Source organism: Rhizophagus irregularis, chromosome 20 (assembly GCF_026210795.1).
Source record: "Rhizophagus irregularis chromosome 20, complete sequence".
Classification (NCBI taxonomy): domain Eukaryota; kingdom Fungi; phylum Glomeromycota; class Glomeromycetes; order Glomerales; family Glomeraceae; genus Rhizophagus; species Rhizophagus irregularis.
The window spans coordinates 1,921,379-1,939,274 of NC_089448.1; the positions used below are offsets into that span (position 1 = coordinate 1,921,379).

A 17,896-nucleotide genomic window follows, 5' to 3' on the forward strand; every position below is an offset into this window, starting at 1 on the left:
GTTTTTTTTAGAGAAAAGTTAATTTGTAAAAGAACCTTAAATGGATTTTTTTTGTGTTAAATAGTTTTTTTCTCGTGATTATACAGTAGTTGTAGTATAGTAAAATTGTAGGTAACTGCTATATAGGTTATTATGTAATAAATTCGGCTTGTATCATTTATTTATTTTTCAATTATTTCTACAGTCTTATATGAATAAAACTCAGTCATACAGTGAATACTGCGCCTCATACACGCGATAGTTCGAGACGATATATTGATCATGTGATCAGTCATCTTGACAAAAATATTGATTTAAACACCGATCTTTAGAAAAAAAATTCCAGTTATTTTTCAATTACTCTTATTCCTAGGAAGCAAGAGTAGAAGGAAAGAAACTCAACCCGGAATTAAAGACCCAAAACGAGAGCCTCCTGTTCCTATTCTTACACGAAAAGAATATCCCTCTCTTCATCTTGTTTATTATAACAAGAAATATTATTTTAATGAAGTTTTGCATTCCCTTTTTTGAAACTCACTTCCGATTTCCGAAAAAATTAAGTGTGTGAAAAAATTTTTTAAAAAATTTCAAACTTCCTTTTTCGAAACTTATTATTATCTGGGATTCTAGTTTTTTAACAGAGCTGATTCCCTAATCTCTACAAGAAGGACGAAACTTAAAGTATTTTGGAGTTCGGAACTAATTTTTCCTACAAAAAAGAAAAAAAATTAAATAAAATCTTTTTTTTAAAAAGGTTTGAATCATTTTTTTGAAATTTATCTGAAATTTCAGTTTTCAGGTTGAAGCCAGTTTTCTACAAAAATGAAAACTAAAAAAAAATTTTTTTAAAAAAAGCTTCAAATTCATTTTTTTGAAACTTACAATATTTTGAAATCGGTTTCCAAGTCAGAGTGGATTCCTTACAAAAAGAAAAAATAAGAATAAGTTTTTTTTTAAAAAGTTTCAAATTTATTTTTTCGAAACTTACCATTACCTGGATTCTCGATTTTAAGTTGGAGCCGATTTTCCTACAAAAATGGAAAAAGAAAGTTTAAAAGAAAAGTTTTTTGTTACAGTAAAGTTACGAATATATTCTTCGAAACTTATCTGAGATTATGGTTTCCAAGTTGGAGCAGATTTCCCTACAAAAAAGAAAAAAGAATGTTTTTTATCTGTTTTGTAGAAAATTTAGCTCCGACTTAGAAACTGGAATCCTAAGTTTCAAAAAAAAAACGAATTCGAAACTTAAAAATAAAAAAAAAATTTTTTCTCTAGTTTTGAATTCTTTTTTTTTTTTTTGAAACTTACCTGTCCCAAGCGTCCAAACTCATCTAAAAGTTAGCAAATCCGAGTCACAGAGATCCTACGTCTAAAAAAGAAAGAATAAAAATTATTACAGAATAAAGAAATTAAATAAATAATACACTCACCAAAATCCCGCGTCCATAGAGCCAAAAAAATGCCTAAAAAAGAAAAAAATGAAACGGTTCTCCTAGCGTTTCGTTGAAACTATTATTCTTTTTTAGACTTTTAAATATTTCGAAAGTATATTAAAAGTATAAAAGTTTAAAAAAATGTAAACTGCGATTGCTGCTGTAGTTATTAGTTCATGTAGTCTTATTCCACATTAATTATTTATTTGTTTATCGTTTACTATTAACGTTAATGAAAATAGATCTTTTCTCTCTAGTTTTCTTTCAAAAAATATTTTAAATGTTTTGTTAATAAAGTTATGATCCCTCCTCTCTTACCCATATTGATAAAAAAATATCAGAAGTATAAAGTATTGTCATAAAGTTATAGAAATTTCATAATGTCATAACAAATATATTTTTTATACTGTAAATATTTTCAGCACTTTGGTCAGACTAAACACTCGAAAAATACCTAAGAAAAATTTTTGTAAGATATGTTAATATTGCACATTAATGTTTGCTAGTCTAGCTTGAAATTATGGTGGTTGAATAATATTAAGATGCATTTGTCTTTTACTTTTAGAGTATAAACGGAACGAATGCTTTAGAGTTTTAGACCTTTAGTCAAAAAAATAAGTTATTCAGTAAGTATTGAAATTTTGTATATTAACTTTCATGGGGAGCTTAAATAGTTGCGAAGGTACAAAATTTTTTTTAATAACATTAAGACGCATTCCTTTAATAAAAATTTCAGGTTAAATACTATTATCATTTAATAACATTAATGGATTGTGGTTTTGGCATTAATTTAATAAACTTTTACTTAGAGTAAACTTTGTATTTTCAAGATTAAACTAATACTTTTTAAATAAAATAAATAATTTTATTATGATTTATTAATTAAAATCTTTAAATATTCAAAATTGCATAAAAATGTAAATTTTTAAAAAATTTTTGACGCGCGCGAAAAAAAAAAAAATATTTTCTATTTTCTAGGATAAATGAATGTTACATGAAAATGTGTGGTTGAACCAATAATATTCAGAAGGAGGGATAAAGTTGTAATTTCCGTAATTTTCCGACCTCTTGTAATTGGTGTTCGGAATGGGTGATCACTGCGGTAAAAATTGCCTGCAGTGAGAACTCTTAAAATGCTGCATAAATTCTTAATTCATAATAAAATAATGTACGTTAGTATCATGTGGATGAAGTCCCCGATAATGAACGAATATTCTAGTTTGTACCTACAAGATCTGGTTGGCCAATATATAATCAGATTTTTTTACTATGATAAGTTTATGGAATACAGTATCGTTAAGCAATATAAAACAATAATCTGAGTTCGTGTATCCTTCCTCTTTTGGATAATGCCCGGGCGTGTAATTATGGGCCTGGACCAATTTATAAATTGCTCGGATATTGGTGGCGCTGTACAACTATTATTGTAGAATAGAATTGATTGTATAAATAGGTACAAAATATAACTTTTACAATTCAATCTTATCGTTTATAAAATTTTTCTGACAATTATTATTATTCATTATGTCCGATAATACAACAATACAAGATATCGAAAATACAAATAAGTCAAATACTTGGATTGAAGAAGTTATTGATAAAGAATACTTAAATTATTATGAATATAACCAATTTAGTAACATTCAAAAAATTGGTGCCGGAGATTTCGGAAAAGTGTACCGTGCAAATTTGAAAAATTCAGAAAAATTTTTTGCGTTAAAATCCTTTTTTAATCTTGACAATATCAATATGAAAGAGATTGTTCGTGAGGTAATTAATATTTAATATATATATATATATATATATATTTTTACAGTCCAATTTATTATAATTGTAATTTATTTAGTTAAAAATTCAGCATGAAGTTGATTTTCATGATAATATTATTCGTTATCATGGAATATCAAAATTTGAATCAGGTATTATAAAATTATTTTAAAAAGTATAATATTCTAAGTTTTATTTCTAAAATCACATTTCAATAATTGTTTTTTTTTTTAGAAAATCATCATATTAATTATATCCTGGTAATGGAATATGCAGACAGTGGTAGTCTTCGAAACTATTTGAAGGATAATTTCGGTAAGCTTACTTGGAATGATAAGCACCATATGGCCTATCAGTTAGCTTGTGCTGTATCATGCCTACATAATAAGGGAATTGCACATTGTGACTTGGTAAACTTATTTATTATTATTATTTGACCAACGACTGCTTATAACGATAACGTTATATTTTTATTTGTTTATTAAAACATTTTTATTTTTAATAGCATTCTTACAACATATTAGTCCATCAAAATATGATCAAATTGGCAGATTTTGGTTTATCGAAAAGAATCGGAACATCAACTAATTTTCAATCCAAAGAAATGATTCCTTATGTTGATCCAAAAATCTATAATAACAACAATAACCAAACAACACAAATGTTTTCATTAAATGAAAAAAGTGATATTTACAGTATTGGTGTGTTACTATGGGAAATTTCTAGTGGGCTACCTCCTTTTTATGCTAAAGATAAACAATATGATGTTAATTTAACTTTGAAAATTGCACAAGGTCTTAGAGAAGAAGTTGTTTTTAATACACCTGAAGATTACATAAAAATTTATACTAGTAAGTAAAATTTTAATTTAATTAATTTAGTTATAATTTAATTATTACTTTAATTAATTTTAAATTATTTTTTCTTTTTAGAATGTTGGGATGGTGAGCCAGATAATCGTCCTACTATATATCAAGTAGTTGATTGGTTAAAAGCAATTATTACAAAACTAGACGTAATAATAAAAGATACTCAATTCTCAAACAATCAAAAACTTAATTCAGAATCACAAGAAGAATTACTTCAACTTAACAAAAATTTTAGTAAAATAAATATAAAAGAAATTGATTCTATAACAGTATCATATAAACGAGAGAAACTTTTGTTTGAAAAAGGGTTTGACATATTAGTTGATGAAATGAATGATTATTTAATTAAATTAGCAAATAAAGGAATTGAATGGATATTATTAAGACAAGAAGTTATTGAATATTTTAATAATCATAATATTAATTTAAAAGAAATTTATAATTGGTTATTAAATAATCAAAATAATTCAAATTCTATTTTTTTACTTGGATATTTTATTTTTTTTGAAATTGAAACAAAGCTTAATGCTGTGAAAGCATTTAATTTATTTATTAATGCATCAAAAAAAAATCATATATTTGCACAATATTTAGTTGGAAGTTGTTATAAATTTGGTAATGGAACTATAAAAAATGAAAAATTAGCCTTTGAATATTTTGAAAAATTGGCTAATAAAAATTTTACATATGCTCAAGTTGAAATTGGTTTTAATTATAAGAATGGGATAGGTGTTAAAAAAAATTCAAAAAAAGCTTTTTATTGGTATGAAAAAGCTGCAAATAATGGAAATTTAATAGCTTTAAATATTCTTGGACTTTATTATAAAGAAGGAATTGAAGTTGAAAAGAATTATAATAAAGCTTTTGAATTATTTGAAAAATCAGCTGAAGGAGGATATTCAGATAGAATAAATTCATTAGGATATTGTTATATTTATGGTGTTGGAACTAATATTGATATGCAAAAAGCATTTGAATTATATCAAAAATCAGCAAATTTGGGAGATAAGGGAGCTCAATATAATCTTGCTATGATGTATGAAGGAATTACAGATATGGATAAAGCTATTTATTGGTATGAAAAATCTGCCCAACAAGGTGATCAAGATGCACAATATGAATTGGAAAAACTTAAAAAAAATCAATAATTTATGAAAAATTCAATTTTTATTAAAATTTAAATTGTAAAATTCCACAGGTAGAAAATATAATGCTATAAGACAAAATAAGTACCAAATTTATGTCAATATAATTTTAAAAAAGCAAACATTATTTCAACATTTAAGGTAAATAAGCAAACGAAGTCCCTAAGCAGATTATACATCAACATTGCACGTTAAAGATAGGAAATTTTTTAACATGGTTTAAATTAGAACTTAAGTATATCTAACATACCTACTTATTCGAAACACAGCAGCCGCACTAATTCTTCATCATTAATCCATTACACACTACTACCTATAGTAAAAAGAAGTTGTCGCTAACGTACAATGTAAAATCCCATTGAAATAAGCGTAATCTTATGTTTTTATATTATTGAAGCTAGTAGCTTAGATTATTACTAAATGTCTATGATAAAGTAAAACGTAATCATTTTTCAATATCTATTTGAATACTAAAGATTACTTACATTATTTGAAAAAAAATGATAAATTTAAATAATAAAAAAAAAACAAGTGTTCTTTTTCATGAGAGTTGGATATCTGATTTTAATAAAACTTTGTAAATGTGAATCAAATATCATTTCAAACTGAGCGGACCAAATTGGACCGACTCACCTGGTTCAGCTCAAAGTGTATGCAAACTGAACCAGCCGAGTATTGCAATTACCCCTAGTTATAGATAAAGAGGATTGATCCGTTGATTTTTTTTAATGTTATTATTAGACAACCCATTAAATTTTCCTTCAGATAAATGATAATTATGTTTCATTTCTTTAATAAAAAAAAAAGTTCTTTATATTAAAAAACTGACAACCAGTTTTAGAGTATTATTTTTACAGTTAACATAACACAAAACGCAATAGTAAATTTTTTTTTTAAAATAAAAAATCAAATTGATTTTTTATTAAATCAAATGCATTTTTTTAATAAACGTGATTGGTTTTTTTTTTTTGACAAAAAAAATGAAAATCGGTTGTTCTTTATTAAAAAGAAATGAAACCGGAAAGAAACTGAAGTTAGTTTTCTATTAAAAACAATGCTTTTTTTTACTGTAATACTACATAAAAGATGTGTTTTATTATTTCAGCAAAGTAAAAATTGTTTTTTTTAATTGATAATAAAGGTACCTGTATAGAATAACCTTTCTCGGTTCGAATGAGAACGTAACTAACGTAACTTGATCAACGATCAGCTGATTCAGTTCATGTAATAATTATTTGACGCACTGAGTCCGCAAATCCACAATTTAGCAATATTAAAAAAAAACAAAATAATTATTTAAGAAAGCACATATTTCAAATGAATTCTTTGTGTAATTCTAAATTATTAAAATTAATTTACTTCAGATATCCTAGTCGAATAATGCAGATATCCAAATATTATCTGGATAAATTATCCAATTTATCTGGATTGAACGAATAAACTCAAAATTGGATATCCTAATAAATAACTTTATTTTTTATAAAAAATTTTTATTTTATTTTATTTTATTTTGATGAACAAAAAAAAAGAAATACAATATAATAATATAAAATAGAAAAAAAACATATAAAATATAAGATATAAAAATAAGAATAATAAAATAAAAAAATAAATAAAATGAAAAATAAAAAATAGTGAATAAATAAAATAAACCCTAAAACTAATTATAATAACCCTTAGTCTTTAAACAATGAATACTATTAAATTCCATTATTCTAACTCCTTTAGCTTTAATTTGATTCAATAATTTTAATTCCTCATCATTCAATTCTTTATCCAAATTCATCATACCAAAAATTTTTAAACTATTATTGTTGCTTCTTTCAATATAATTTAAAACAATTTTAAGAAATTCTAATTCAATAGTATGATTTAAATTAATCATTTCAAAACTATTATGACAATTTTCTAAAAATTCCTTAAATTTTAAAAACCTATTAGAAGCATAAGGATAAATATAAATAGTAATTTTGCTAACATTAATATTTGCCAAATTTATAAAAAATGTAGTATTAATATTATAAGAAGTAATAATATTTAATTCTAAAAAAATAAGATTTGGACAATACATTGATATATTTTCAATAAAATGATTTGAAAGGTTTTCAATTATTATTAATCTTTGTAATGATGCACCTAGATATTTGATCATTAAAGATGTAACATCAACATTCCATATATTTCTTCTAAATGATAATTCCTTAAGCTTAAACGATAAAAACTCGCATTGATTTAATAATATTCCTTCACAATGATTAAATTTTAAATATTCTAAATTATATAAATTATTAAAACTTTTTAAATTAACATTAATAAAGTTAGTGTTTTTAAATTCAATATGAACTAAAGAATGCTTTTGAAATTCTAAGGATGAAAGAATATTATTTAATAAAGAATAACAATTCCATATCTTAAATATTTTGAGTTTGTTTTGCCCTTGAATAATTTTATAAAGATATTCCCAAGTAATAGTAGTATCATATTTATATGTAGGTTTAACCAATAATCTTCCTGATGTTTGATTAAGATTAATTATTAATCGTCTCAAATTTAAACTAAAATTTGCTATGCATCTTAAAAATTCTTGTTCAATTTCATTATCAATGGCACCATTTAAATAAAAACTTAATGAATTTAATTTTGTTAAATTTGAAATAAAATTTTGAATATTAAAATTTTTAAAACTTTCTTTATACACAACATTTTCTTTTCCGTTTTCGCATAGTTTATACATGTAAAATAAATTTAATGAAATACTTAATTGTTTAATGTTTTTACTTTGACGTAAAATTGATTTATGAAATATTGGAATAATATCATTATATATTTTGTTACAAGAAATTGATAAACCTGAATAATAACTTATAATAGTGGAATCTATTTCAAAGTGATTATAATCTTCCAAATATTTTAGATATTCAAATAAAGGTTTATGTTCTTCATCAATATTAATATTATTAAATTGTTTCTTCAATTGTAAAATTTCTTCTTTATTAAAGCAAAAAATTATGGTTGAAATTATCAGGTGATTTTTTTTGGATATTTTTGTAAAAGGATTTGCATAAAGAAAAGGAATCGTTGTTTTACACCAAAATCGATTAACTAATAAGCAGGTAAATAAAGTTGAACAATCATTTTTAAGGTATTGTAAAATGTAATAAAAACAATCATCTGTTAAATAAAGTAAAGTCATTTTAGAAAGTTAGAAAGTTTTGTACGAGTATCGGAGTAAAAACTAATTATTATAAGCCCAATTTTAGAAGTCACATGATTGTACAATAATGTACATTACTTTTGTAATACTATAGTATAACACGGAGTTTAAACAAGTTGATTGACATTATAGGGAACTTTGGATAAAATTAGTAAAAAATGATGACGTGTGTGACGTATGACGTATTGTACTTATGATGTATTGTACTTGAGTTTTTTTCGGCGTTTCGGTAATTATTAAATAATTTTTAAATAAAGAATTTAGTTAGTTAAATTATATGTAAATATTATATAAATAAATAATAATAGTATTAGCCAATCAAAATATTATATATGTTCTGCCAAGTAGTTTTACCAGTTTTACTTATGGCGAATGGGCTTCTTTAGGTGATTTTAAAAAGTTATATTCTCATTTTTTTTTATTTCTTGTTGATTTTTTTTTCTCGGGATAAATAAATAAATGAAAGATTTTTTCAATAATTTTCTCAAAATATTATATATATAATATCAAAATACAATAAAATGAAGCAAATTAAGTTAACATAAAAAAGTATATTTCTATTTATACTTGAATCTATAATAATTAATTTACAAAAATTAAATAAAAATTAAATCTTATTAATTCTTCATTTACCTTTCTCAACAATAAATAAATTTTATGGTCTTAATAAAATACAAATAATTTTAAGAAATTATACGCAGTATAGCTCCTAACATTATTATTATCTTATCGTGATTAAAATGAATAATATTATTTTTGAAAAATCGGGCATATTGTAATCACCATAAAAAGATGGCAATGACATAATTATAAAGTATTCTCAGTTCCCACCATATTTAAAGTTTACTTGTTTAAATAGTAACTTAATTTTTTTTTTGTTAAATAATCTTATAATAAAGATCTTAATAATTCATAAATAAAAAAAGCTTTATATAAATGTAAAGAATTGTGCTCAAATAAATCTTTCATTGATAATCAATTAAAAATTTCAATATGAAAAATTTTAATGTTTTCTGTAATCGAGGCGAGTCTTAATCTATGACAGGAGAGAAGATGTTTCATTAATTCTCGATCTTATCAAAATAGAATAAAAATGAATTGAATAAAAGAAATGCTAAATACCTCAATTGGATTCAAGTACGCGTATTTCAGATTATTTTTTGATTCTTTTACTTTTCTATTTTTACAAATACAATCTTCTTGTTTACAATTAATGCCAATGGATTTTATTTTAATTTGATTAATTTTTTGTTTTAGAAAATTTGGACCACAATTTCCTTCCATAGAATATAAACTTATAAATTTTGGTTTAGGATTAAATTTGGCAAAATTAACAAAATTTCTCATCTTACTATGTTGAATGGGTAATATTCCATAATTATCAGAATTAGGATAAGATGAAATAATAAGTATATTAAAAGTAAAATCAGGTAGATTTACATAATGCTTTTTTTCTAAACAATAAGAAAATGCATATAATCCAACTTTTCCATTCTTTTTGTTATTAAAAAAATGATGATTAATGGCAAGAGAATTATTTGAAGAATTTAACTTGTTTAATACAGGGATTCCAAAACAAAGGACTGAAGAATCATTATCAATATCTAATGATTTAATGATAGTTTGACTACCTGCTGAAGCATTAAAATATTCTTTTTGGACTTTTAGTTGAATATTAAATTCTGAATCATCAAAATCAAAATTTAGATCATAACCAATAATCATCCAATTAATTCTCAACTCACATTTACGTTTTTTAAATTTTTTTTGAATACAATGAATCGCAAGTTTTGGATCTTCATTTTGTGACCAAGTAATTTGACAGTTAAAAATATCTTTTTCTTTTTTGTCTATAACTGTTGCAAAAATGCTACAATCAGCTTCTTCATTTTGCATAATTTTTAAAATATTTTCTGGTATATTTAACCTAAATACATTTGGCTTCGCATTTTCTAATAAGTAATAAGTATAATCTTCAATATTCGTACAAAAAATTTTTTTCCAACTGATAATAAGATTTGTTTACGTAGATCTTCAGACAAAGGTTGAAAAATACTAACTGAATCCTTAAATTCTATGCAACTCCAATATCTAAAATCTCTTAAAGATTCAACCCATACTTCTTCATCAAAATTATTAATACTGAGCTGTTTTCCTCCAATTAATTTAAAACATTCATGTTTAGAATTATTAACATTCTTGCTTAAATTTTCACTAGTACTTTCTATTCTGATATTTGAAATCTGACCACCTACATTTATATCATACATGTTAGAATTTTCTTTAGAACAATCCTTTGAGATATTTGTACGCTTAAAATAAGCTCTTCCACCCAAAATAATTTCTATTGGAATGAATTGACCATATTCTTCGGTGATTTTCTTAAAGTTTCTAGGATCTTTGGATTCTATAGCTTCTTTTACTTCTTTAACAAATTCTGGAACTGGTTGTAATCTGAATTTTAAAGATACTTTACTATATTCGCTTATGGTACACGTTAAACTAGTTTCAAAATTAGATTTTTCAATTTTAGAACTTCCAAACGATGTTCTTAATTTTGCAAAATCTTGTATGTTGGCACCCGCAGTTAAAAGTAAATCATTTTTTATAATTTGATCTTCCTCTGAATCAACTTCAATCGTACTATGTTTACACCCATCAACAATTTCAGTCATATTACAATCCTCCATTATTGTAAATGCTTTCTTATTTGCCTTTTCTAACATTGAAGTCAATCCATATTCTAATTTAAGTTTTTCTTTTAAAAATTTCCAATCAGGCTCTGATTTTAAATATAATATTTTGTCTTGTTTTTCTATAATTTTTTCTAAAGTTATCTTTTCTTCATCTTCCTTTGCTATTTCAGCAAAAAACATTTCATTATTATCGTTATTATTGATTTGAGTAACTTTATTTGTAAATGATAATGTATCATTCATTTTAACTTTGCTATTTTGTTCAAGTCTTTTACGAATTATTGATAACTTTTCTTTAAGGTTTAAACTGACTAATACATGTTTTAATGGCGGATTATCTATTTGAACCGTTATATGAATATCATTTTCTTGTACATCGTCAGTTTTCGCTTCCATTTAGTACCAGATTAAAAGTATTTATTTGTTAAGTATATTTTCACACGTGAGGTCAAGGGACGATTTTGATGATTTTGCTGATTTTACAGAAAGTAGTGATTCATTTGAAAAATTAGGCTGGTGGGTAAGTTAATAAGTAATTCTTTAACTACTGTGGTACAACGTATAAACAAAAAATTATTTTCCAAATCCATTCACAACTGTGGTACAATGTATAAACAAAAAATTAAATTAAGAAATGGACTCTGCAAATCATTCCAAATCAATCTGGAAATTACCCGTGTAATTTACAAAATATCTTCCTTTATTTATCATAACAAAATATACCCCTACGTAATATATGTATATATCTAATAATTCTAAAACTACTAAATGTAATTTATTAAATTCTAGACTAATAATATAAACTAATTCTATTAAAATATAAATGGTAATTTCTTAAGTCCTAAACTAAAAATGCGATAATTTCCCTTCATTAAGTCTAATCTATAAATCATTAATTAAAATAATTAATGAGGCGCTTTTGCATCAGCAAAAAGAATCGAAAACAAAATTATATGTGCAATTACATAGAGTCGTCTTTTTTGAATTTTCTAAAAAAAATTCACCCTCTATTTATTATATTTTCATGACTCCTCTCTGATAGATAATTCTCCTAATTTAAATTCGCCAAATAAAATAATCTTAAACCAATAAAAATAAAAGTGAACACAAGAATAGTTCTACGTCAATATACGGACGTAACTAAATAGTTTAACGTCGGTTGCGGACGTAACACAACTAAAATACTTTAAAATTTATACACCTAAACTAAATGTAATACTGCGCCCACAATTAATAAATTCACTAGATAATTCCAGTATTATAGTGTAGTTATTTCTCAACGCACCAACAATTCATCTCTATTTGCTCATGTAACAACTGATCCTGATACCACCGTTCACCTCTGATCACCCAGTTTTTTTCCTATGGAACTATCAAATTTTCTATAATTATATTGGCAAACAATGTATACGCCAAAATTTTTCTAGAACTTATCAAATCTTTTCTCCAAGAATTATCTATTGCTGCTTGATCCCAGCGACAGGCTTCCTTCAAAATTGTATCATACTTTATTCAATTCTATTCAATAATTCTAATCGGAAAACAACCAAACTAATCAAGAAACACAGGGAAGAGGGACCTTCCGCGTGACTCCACCGTACTCGAATTCTTCGTCGACATTTGACGTTCGTGCACATATTAGATGGACTTCGTCCAATTTTTTACATTCGGGTCATTGGTACTCAGAGATTTTCTATTATTTGATGATATTAATATTTTAGACATTTTTAATTCTACTTTTTCTTAATTTTACTCTTTACTTTTATAGATTAGATTTATTTTTACTTCTCTTTCTTTTTCTTTTTTTACTCTAGTGCGTGCGGTGAGATTTATTAGCTATTTCTTTCTACACCTGAGTGAAGTTGCCTGAGGCGCTTAATTTTTTCAGTTTTCTTTTTTGTACTACTTTTGATTCAATTTGTGAGATCTAAAAATAAATAAGATTTTTTTGGGTGTAGTAAATTAGCCTTTAATTGAACCTCTTTTTAATATTTGACAAAGTCCGGTTATGCCTAATTATTTTTGGAAAATAATAGGCAGGACGACTCCCAATTGGTGGGGTTAGGTAGTGACGGATTAGCAGCTATTTGTATATTAAAAATAAAATAAAATAATTTTTCCTTTGATTATTTGTCACTAGTATGGTTTAACCTGTCACACATTTCAGACGTGCCTAATTATGTAAAAATCTTGTTTCTTCCTATTTGCTAAAAATTTTCGTTGCCGTATGCTTTCTTCCATTACTATAATTAAAATATAAATATTATTAATTGTGAATTTCATTTTGTAAAAACAGAATTATAATAAAAATCACTACAAAACTCATTAAAGTTTTATTGAAAATCGTATACTTATTATTAAAATAAATTCACCTTACCAATTACCAGCCACTTCCACTTAATTATTAATCGTAATAGCGTCCAATAATATAATGTAAATCAGATAAGTTTCACATATTATTATAGAATTTTTAATAAATAATAAATTTTAGCAATCTAATAAAAATATTTCCTTCACTAACGAATTAGCAAGTTTGATTGTTCTTTAGCTGAGGACATTTACGGTTGGACTCTCTTCATGAAGTTTGTCTGTCCGCACGCGTAATCCTCCCAATGAAGTTTCTTGTTGTTTTAATTTCTTTTTTTGTACGTCGCTATTTACGCATTTTGTGATACTTTTCTTTTTCTGTAATACGTTTCAAATTTTTATTTTTGTGTTGCTTTCGATACCGCTTTGGACTCTCTAACGGTTTCCGTTTTCCTAGTATAATTACTGAATAGCAAAGGCACTACACTAAGAGTCACACAAACAACCACACTAACTAGAAGCAATAAACCGGTATTTGTATAATTATTTAAAATATTTTTTTTCTATAATATCCATAACATATGATGATAATGTTTCTTTTTAAATGATGAAAATAATGAACTCCTAAATATTTCAAATTGCTTCTGCACGAGTACTATGCATAAATAACTTATAATAAATTATTATTTCGGGTTAATCATAATGGTTATAATTACTATAATTGCAATACAGTTTAAATTTTTTTCGCATATTGCGGAAAAATTGATATTGATTCTATAAATAATAAATAAGAGCGAGGAGGAAAAGACGTTCACAAATGAAAAATCAAAATATATAAAAAATCTAGAATCATGCAATTAAAATATTTAAAGCGAAATCTTTAAGACTAATTTGGAAGCTTTAGTTGAAAATCGACAAGATAAATCCAACGTAAAATGTGACGTAAAACGTTATAAAAACAATCTCATTACGGTGAACTGTAAATACAGAAAATATTTTTTATACAACCCATTCAAGAATAAATATTGGTAACGAATCTTAGGTCGTTCCACTATTGCCATTATCGTTTTTTTTATGGTTATTTTAAAAAATATGTAGCTACAGTATATCGGGTCAACTAACGTAGCATATTCTCATTCAATCATTAAGATTCTTGAGCCATTCATTATTCTTAATAATACTGATTGCTTTTTTCATTCTTCCAAAAGGGAAAGACTTAAACAAATGAAGATAATCTAAATAATGCAAAGGAATCAATTTTTATTGAAAAAATGAATCGATTCATTCAATACTTTAGCAGATTTTTGACATCACGTACGTAATTATAACATAGTTTATAAGAGTTAAAGTTTTATCCGATGTTGTGTAACATATCCATATATATAGTTTAAGAAGTTTTATATAAAACTTGCGCATTTTTTACACATCTATAACTTTGAATTCTTCTCGCTCTCCAAATTTTTTGCGAATATGTTTTAAATATTTGTCTCTTTAATATCATGCCTTCTTTTTTCCAAAAAAAAAGAGAAGAAAAATCACATTTCTTCATATTATACATATCAAATTTACGTTAAATATTAAAAGTTTCAGATCTTTTAATTCTAATTTTAAAGCACGCCTGTCATTTGAAAAGGTACATGAAATACTAACCCAACAAAAAGTAGGAGATGAAATTATGAAATTACGAAAGAACGGCAGGTCTTTATGCAACAATATCTAAAAATAATTCATATTATTTAATAGATTATTTACAAGATCGTGCGTCACGTTTACTCTTCCCCTTCCGTTCTTCCTTAATTAAAATAGTGGATACTAATTACACGAATTATATATTTACTAATTTTAAAAAGGAAAATTATGATTATGATTTATGATTATTACAATCATTACTATGATCAGCTGCTCGTGTTAAAATGTGGCGTGGATGTCATATATTAATACGAAACATTCGGGAAAATTACCGATTGATGTTGTCTTCTTATTTGTAAATATTACCAATAAAAATAAAAATATCTTTAATAATACATACGGTATAAACGCATAATATACACTAACCTCATTTGGATTAGATCAAACTGAAAAGCTGTCTGCCTATTTTGTAAAGTAATCGTCATACAGGCGTTCTTTAGATTTATTTACGCTTATAAAAATTTTTTTGATCAAGTTTATTGTATGTGCCATATAGTCAATAAAAACTTATAATGAATCGGGATAAACGAGAATGGTTTGATATTTGAATTCACTTATATTACTGACTATTTTTAATTTTCGATCTCTTGCTTTTATGATTCCAATATTTTAAGAAAAATCTAGTAATTTAATTGAACAAAAAAGTCTAATCATTTTCAATTTTGTCTAAGAGTACAGTCAGACCTCGATATACCGATATTCGATATCTCGATATATATTAAAAACTCGATATAATGACTTTTTCACTATATGAGAAAACTTATAAATATCGGTATAATTTGACATAATGACATTTTTCAAAGATTTTTCATATGGATCCCAACATATCGTAATATCGGAGTTTGACGGTAGTCCCTACAGAAGAAAAACATATGATTATTTTTTATTCTTTTTATTAAAAACATAAACTCACTATAATGTTTTCAAAAAGAACTAATTTTTTTTAAAAAAAGTATTTAAGTATTTTATTAGAAATTAACGCTAAATTTAATAACTGGAACTCAAAAATTTTTTCGCATGTAGTGCAAATAACTATCCTTTATAAGCTTAGAATGGAAAATATCTCGCATTTTAAAGCAAGCCTTTCATTCGAAATAAGTACGTGAATCACAAGCCCAATATTTGAGGCGATGATTAATGAAAATCACGAAAGAATGGTGGGTTTTTATGCAACAATACCAGAAACAAAGTCGTCTGAAATTATAATATTTCGTTCATAGATCATTTACGAGATCATGTGTTACGCTTACTCTTTCCCATAATCTTCTTAATTCTCTTTCCGTTGTCCTTCCTCCTTTCCCTAATTAAATTACCGAATATAAAGACAAATTAGTAGTTCAGTATGATATTTGAATTACTCGAATCGTGTACTCATTTGAAACGTTTTAATTTTTAAATTCAAAACAATTAAAATTATATGTTAAAACATTTTATTATATAATGTAAATAAAATATATAAAATACTGTATTACATGTATAATATTATAATATATACTATCATTTATTCAAAGTAAACTATGGAAGGTTGAGAATTCTTATAATTTTTGAGCATGTTGTTTAAATTCTTCTATACTAATCCCATTTTGATAAAGATCATGAGCGGGAAATACAAAATTTACTTCACTTTCCATTTCAACGACCTTCTTTATAGAATTTTTAGATTCTGATACACTAAAAGAGGTTATTGGTATACTAATGTTATTTTTCGCAGAAAATATAGGAATCTGGATCAGAGGAAAGTTAAAAACCAAATCCCCAATTAAAATAATATTCGTTGGAACATGTAAATACGAAAGTGAACCTTTTCAAACCAAAGAAAAAAAAAGAAAAAAAAAGATAAATAATTTAGTTTAATTAAATTTAATTTTTTGAAAATAAATAATTTCTACTTTACCAGGTGTATGTCCAACAGTAAAAATTGGTCTCAAGTCATTATGAAATTCAAATTCATCTTCTCTACCCTCTTTAATAGCAATGACCCTATCTTCATTGCCTATAGCTTTTCCTTCAGCAAAAAAATGTTTCAATAATTGATAAGTTAAGGTATCCCCAGTAATTTCACTATATTTTTTCCCATGAACGACAAAAGGAATTTCATTTTCTCCCATAACTATTTTAATATCTTTATAATCATTTAATAATTTTAATAAAACTCCCGTATGATCAAAATGACCATGAGTTAATACTACATACTTTAATTTATATTCAGGAAATGATTCAAAATGTGATGAAATCGCATTTGTTATTTTAGTTACATTATCTGGGTCCCCACCATCAACTAAAATACAATCCTTTGTAGTAGGTATATGAACTAAAAATATTGATGTTGGATAAGTACTTCCATATAATTTTAAAGAAAATCTTGCACGATAAACATTTTGTTGAATTTCAACGAATTTTTCATAATCAGGAAGAGATGTTAATGAAGACATTCTGAATTTTGAAACGGTGAACTAAAAAAAAGAGTCAGATGATGTACATTAATTTATTATCAGCCAATTCTTTGTGAGACTACTATTTAAAGGAATTTTATACAAAGATTATCAAAATTTGTGATTATGACATAATTTCATCATTACATCATTACTGCGGGTGCAAATGAACGTCACTGATTATGTAACACAAAATATTTCCGAAATGTGATATATATTATTTTATCTATACCAAAAAAAATCATTAATCTCATTTATTAATAGTATATTTTTGTCTATCTTCTGAAAAAAAAAAATAACGCATTAATGTTTTTGCACTTCATGCCAAGAAAAGAACATTTTTGTATATCTCGACCAAAAATTAC

The 17,896-nt window shown here is 25.0% G+C and overlaps 4 protein-coding genes across 4 annotated transcripts; 1 reads left to right on the top strand and 3 right to left on the bottom strand.

Annotated features, from left to right (window-relative positions):
• Positions 1-2,936: 2,936 nt before the first annotated feature.
• Positions 2,937-5,196, top strand: OCT59_013026 (uncharacterized protein; the record flags this gene model as incomplete). Its single annotated transcript, XM_066140549.1, has 5 exons — positions 2,937-3,182; positions 3,259-3,331; positions 3,414-3,589; positions 3,685-4,030; positions 4,112-5,196. 5 exons carry the CDS (start codon positions 2,937-2,939, stop codon positions 5,194-5,196), a joined length of 1,926 nt encoding a protein of 641 aa, XP_066001427.1.
• Positions 5,197-6,853: 1,657 nt separating this feature from the next.
• OCT59_013027 (uncharacterized protein) lies at positions 6,854-8,386 on the bottom strand (the record flags this gene model as incomplete). Its single annotated transcript, XM_025326665.1, has 1 exon — positions 6,854-8,386. The coding sequence occupies one exon, from the start codon at positions 8,384-8,386 to the stop codon at positions 6,854-6,856; it is 1,533 nt and encodes a 510-aa protein (XP_025174975.1).
• Positions 8,387-9,410: 1,024 nt separating this feature from the next.
• OCT59_013028 (uncharacterized protein) lies at positions 9,411-11,499 on the bottom strand (the record flags this gene model as incomplete). Its single annotated transcript, XM_066140550.1, has 4 exons — positions 9,411-9,443; positions 9,530-9,758; positions 9,960-10,359; positions 10,434-11,499. 4 exons carry the CDS (start codon positions 11,497-11,499, stop codon positions 9,411-9,413), a joined length of 1,728 nt encoding a protein of 575 aa, XP_066001428.1.
• Positions 11,500-16,634: 5,135 nt separating this feature from the next.
• OCT59_013029 (uncharacterized protein) lies at positions 16,635-17,531 on the bottom strand (the record flags this gene model as incomplete). The annotated part of the gene is made up of 2 exons (XM_025318935.2): positions 16,635-16,900; positions 16,994-17,531. The coding sequence occupies 2 exons, from the start codon at positions 17,529-17,531 to the stop codon at positions 16,635-16,637; spliced, it is 804 nt and encodes a 267-aa protein (XP_025174974.1).
• Between the last annotated feature and the right edge of the window lie 365 nt (positions 17,532-17,896).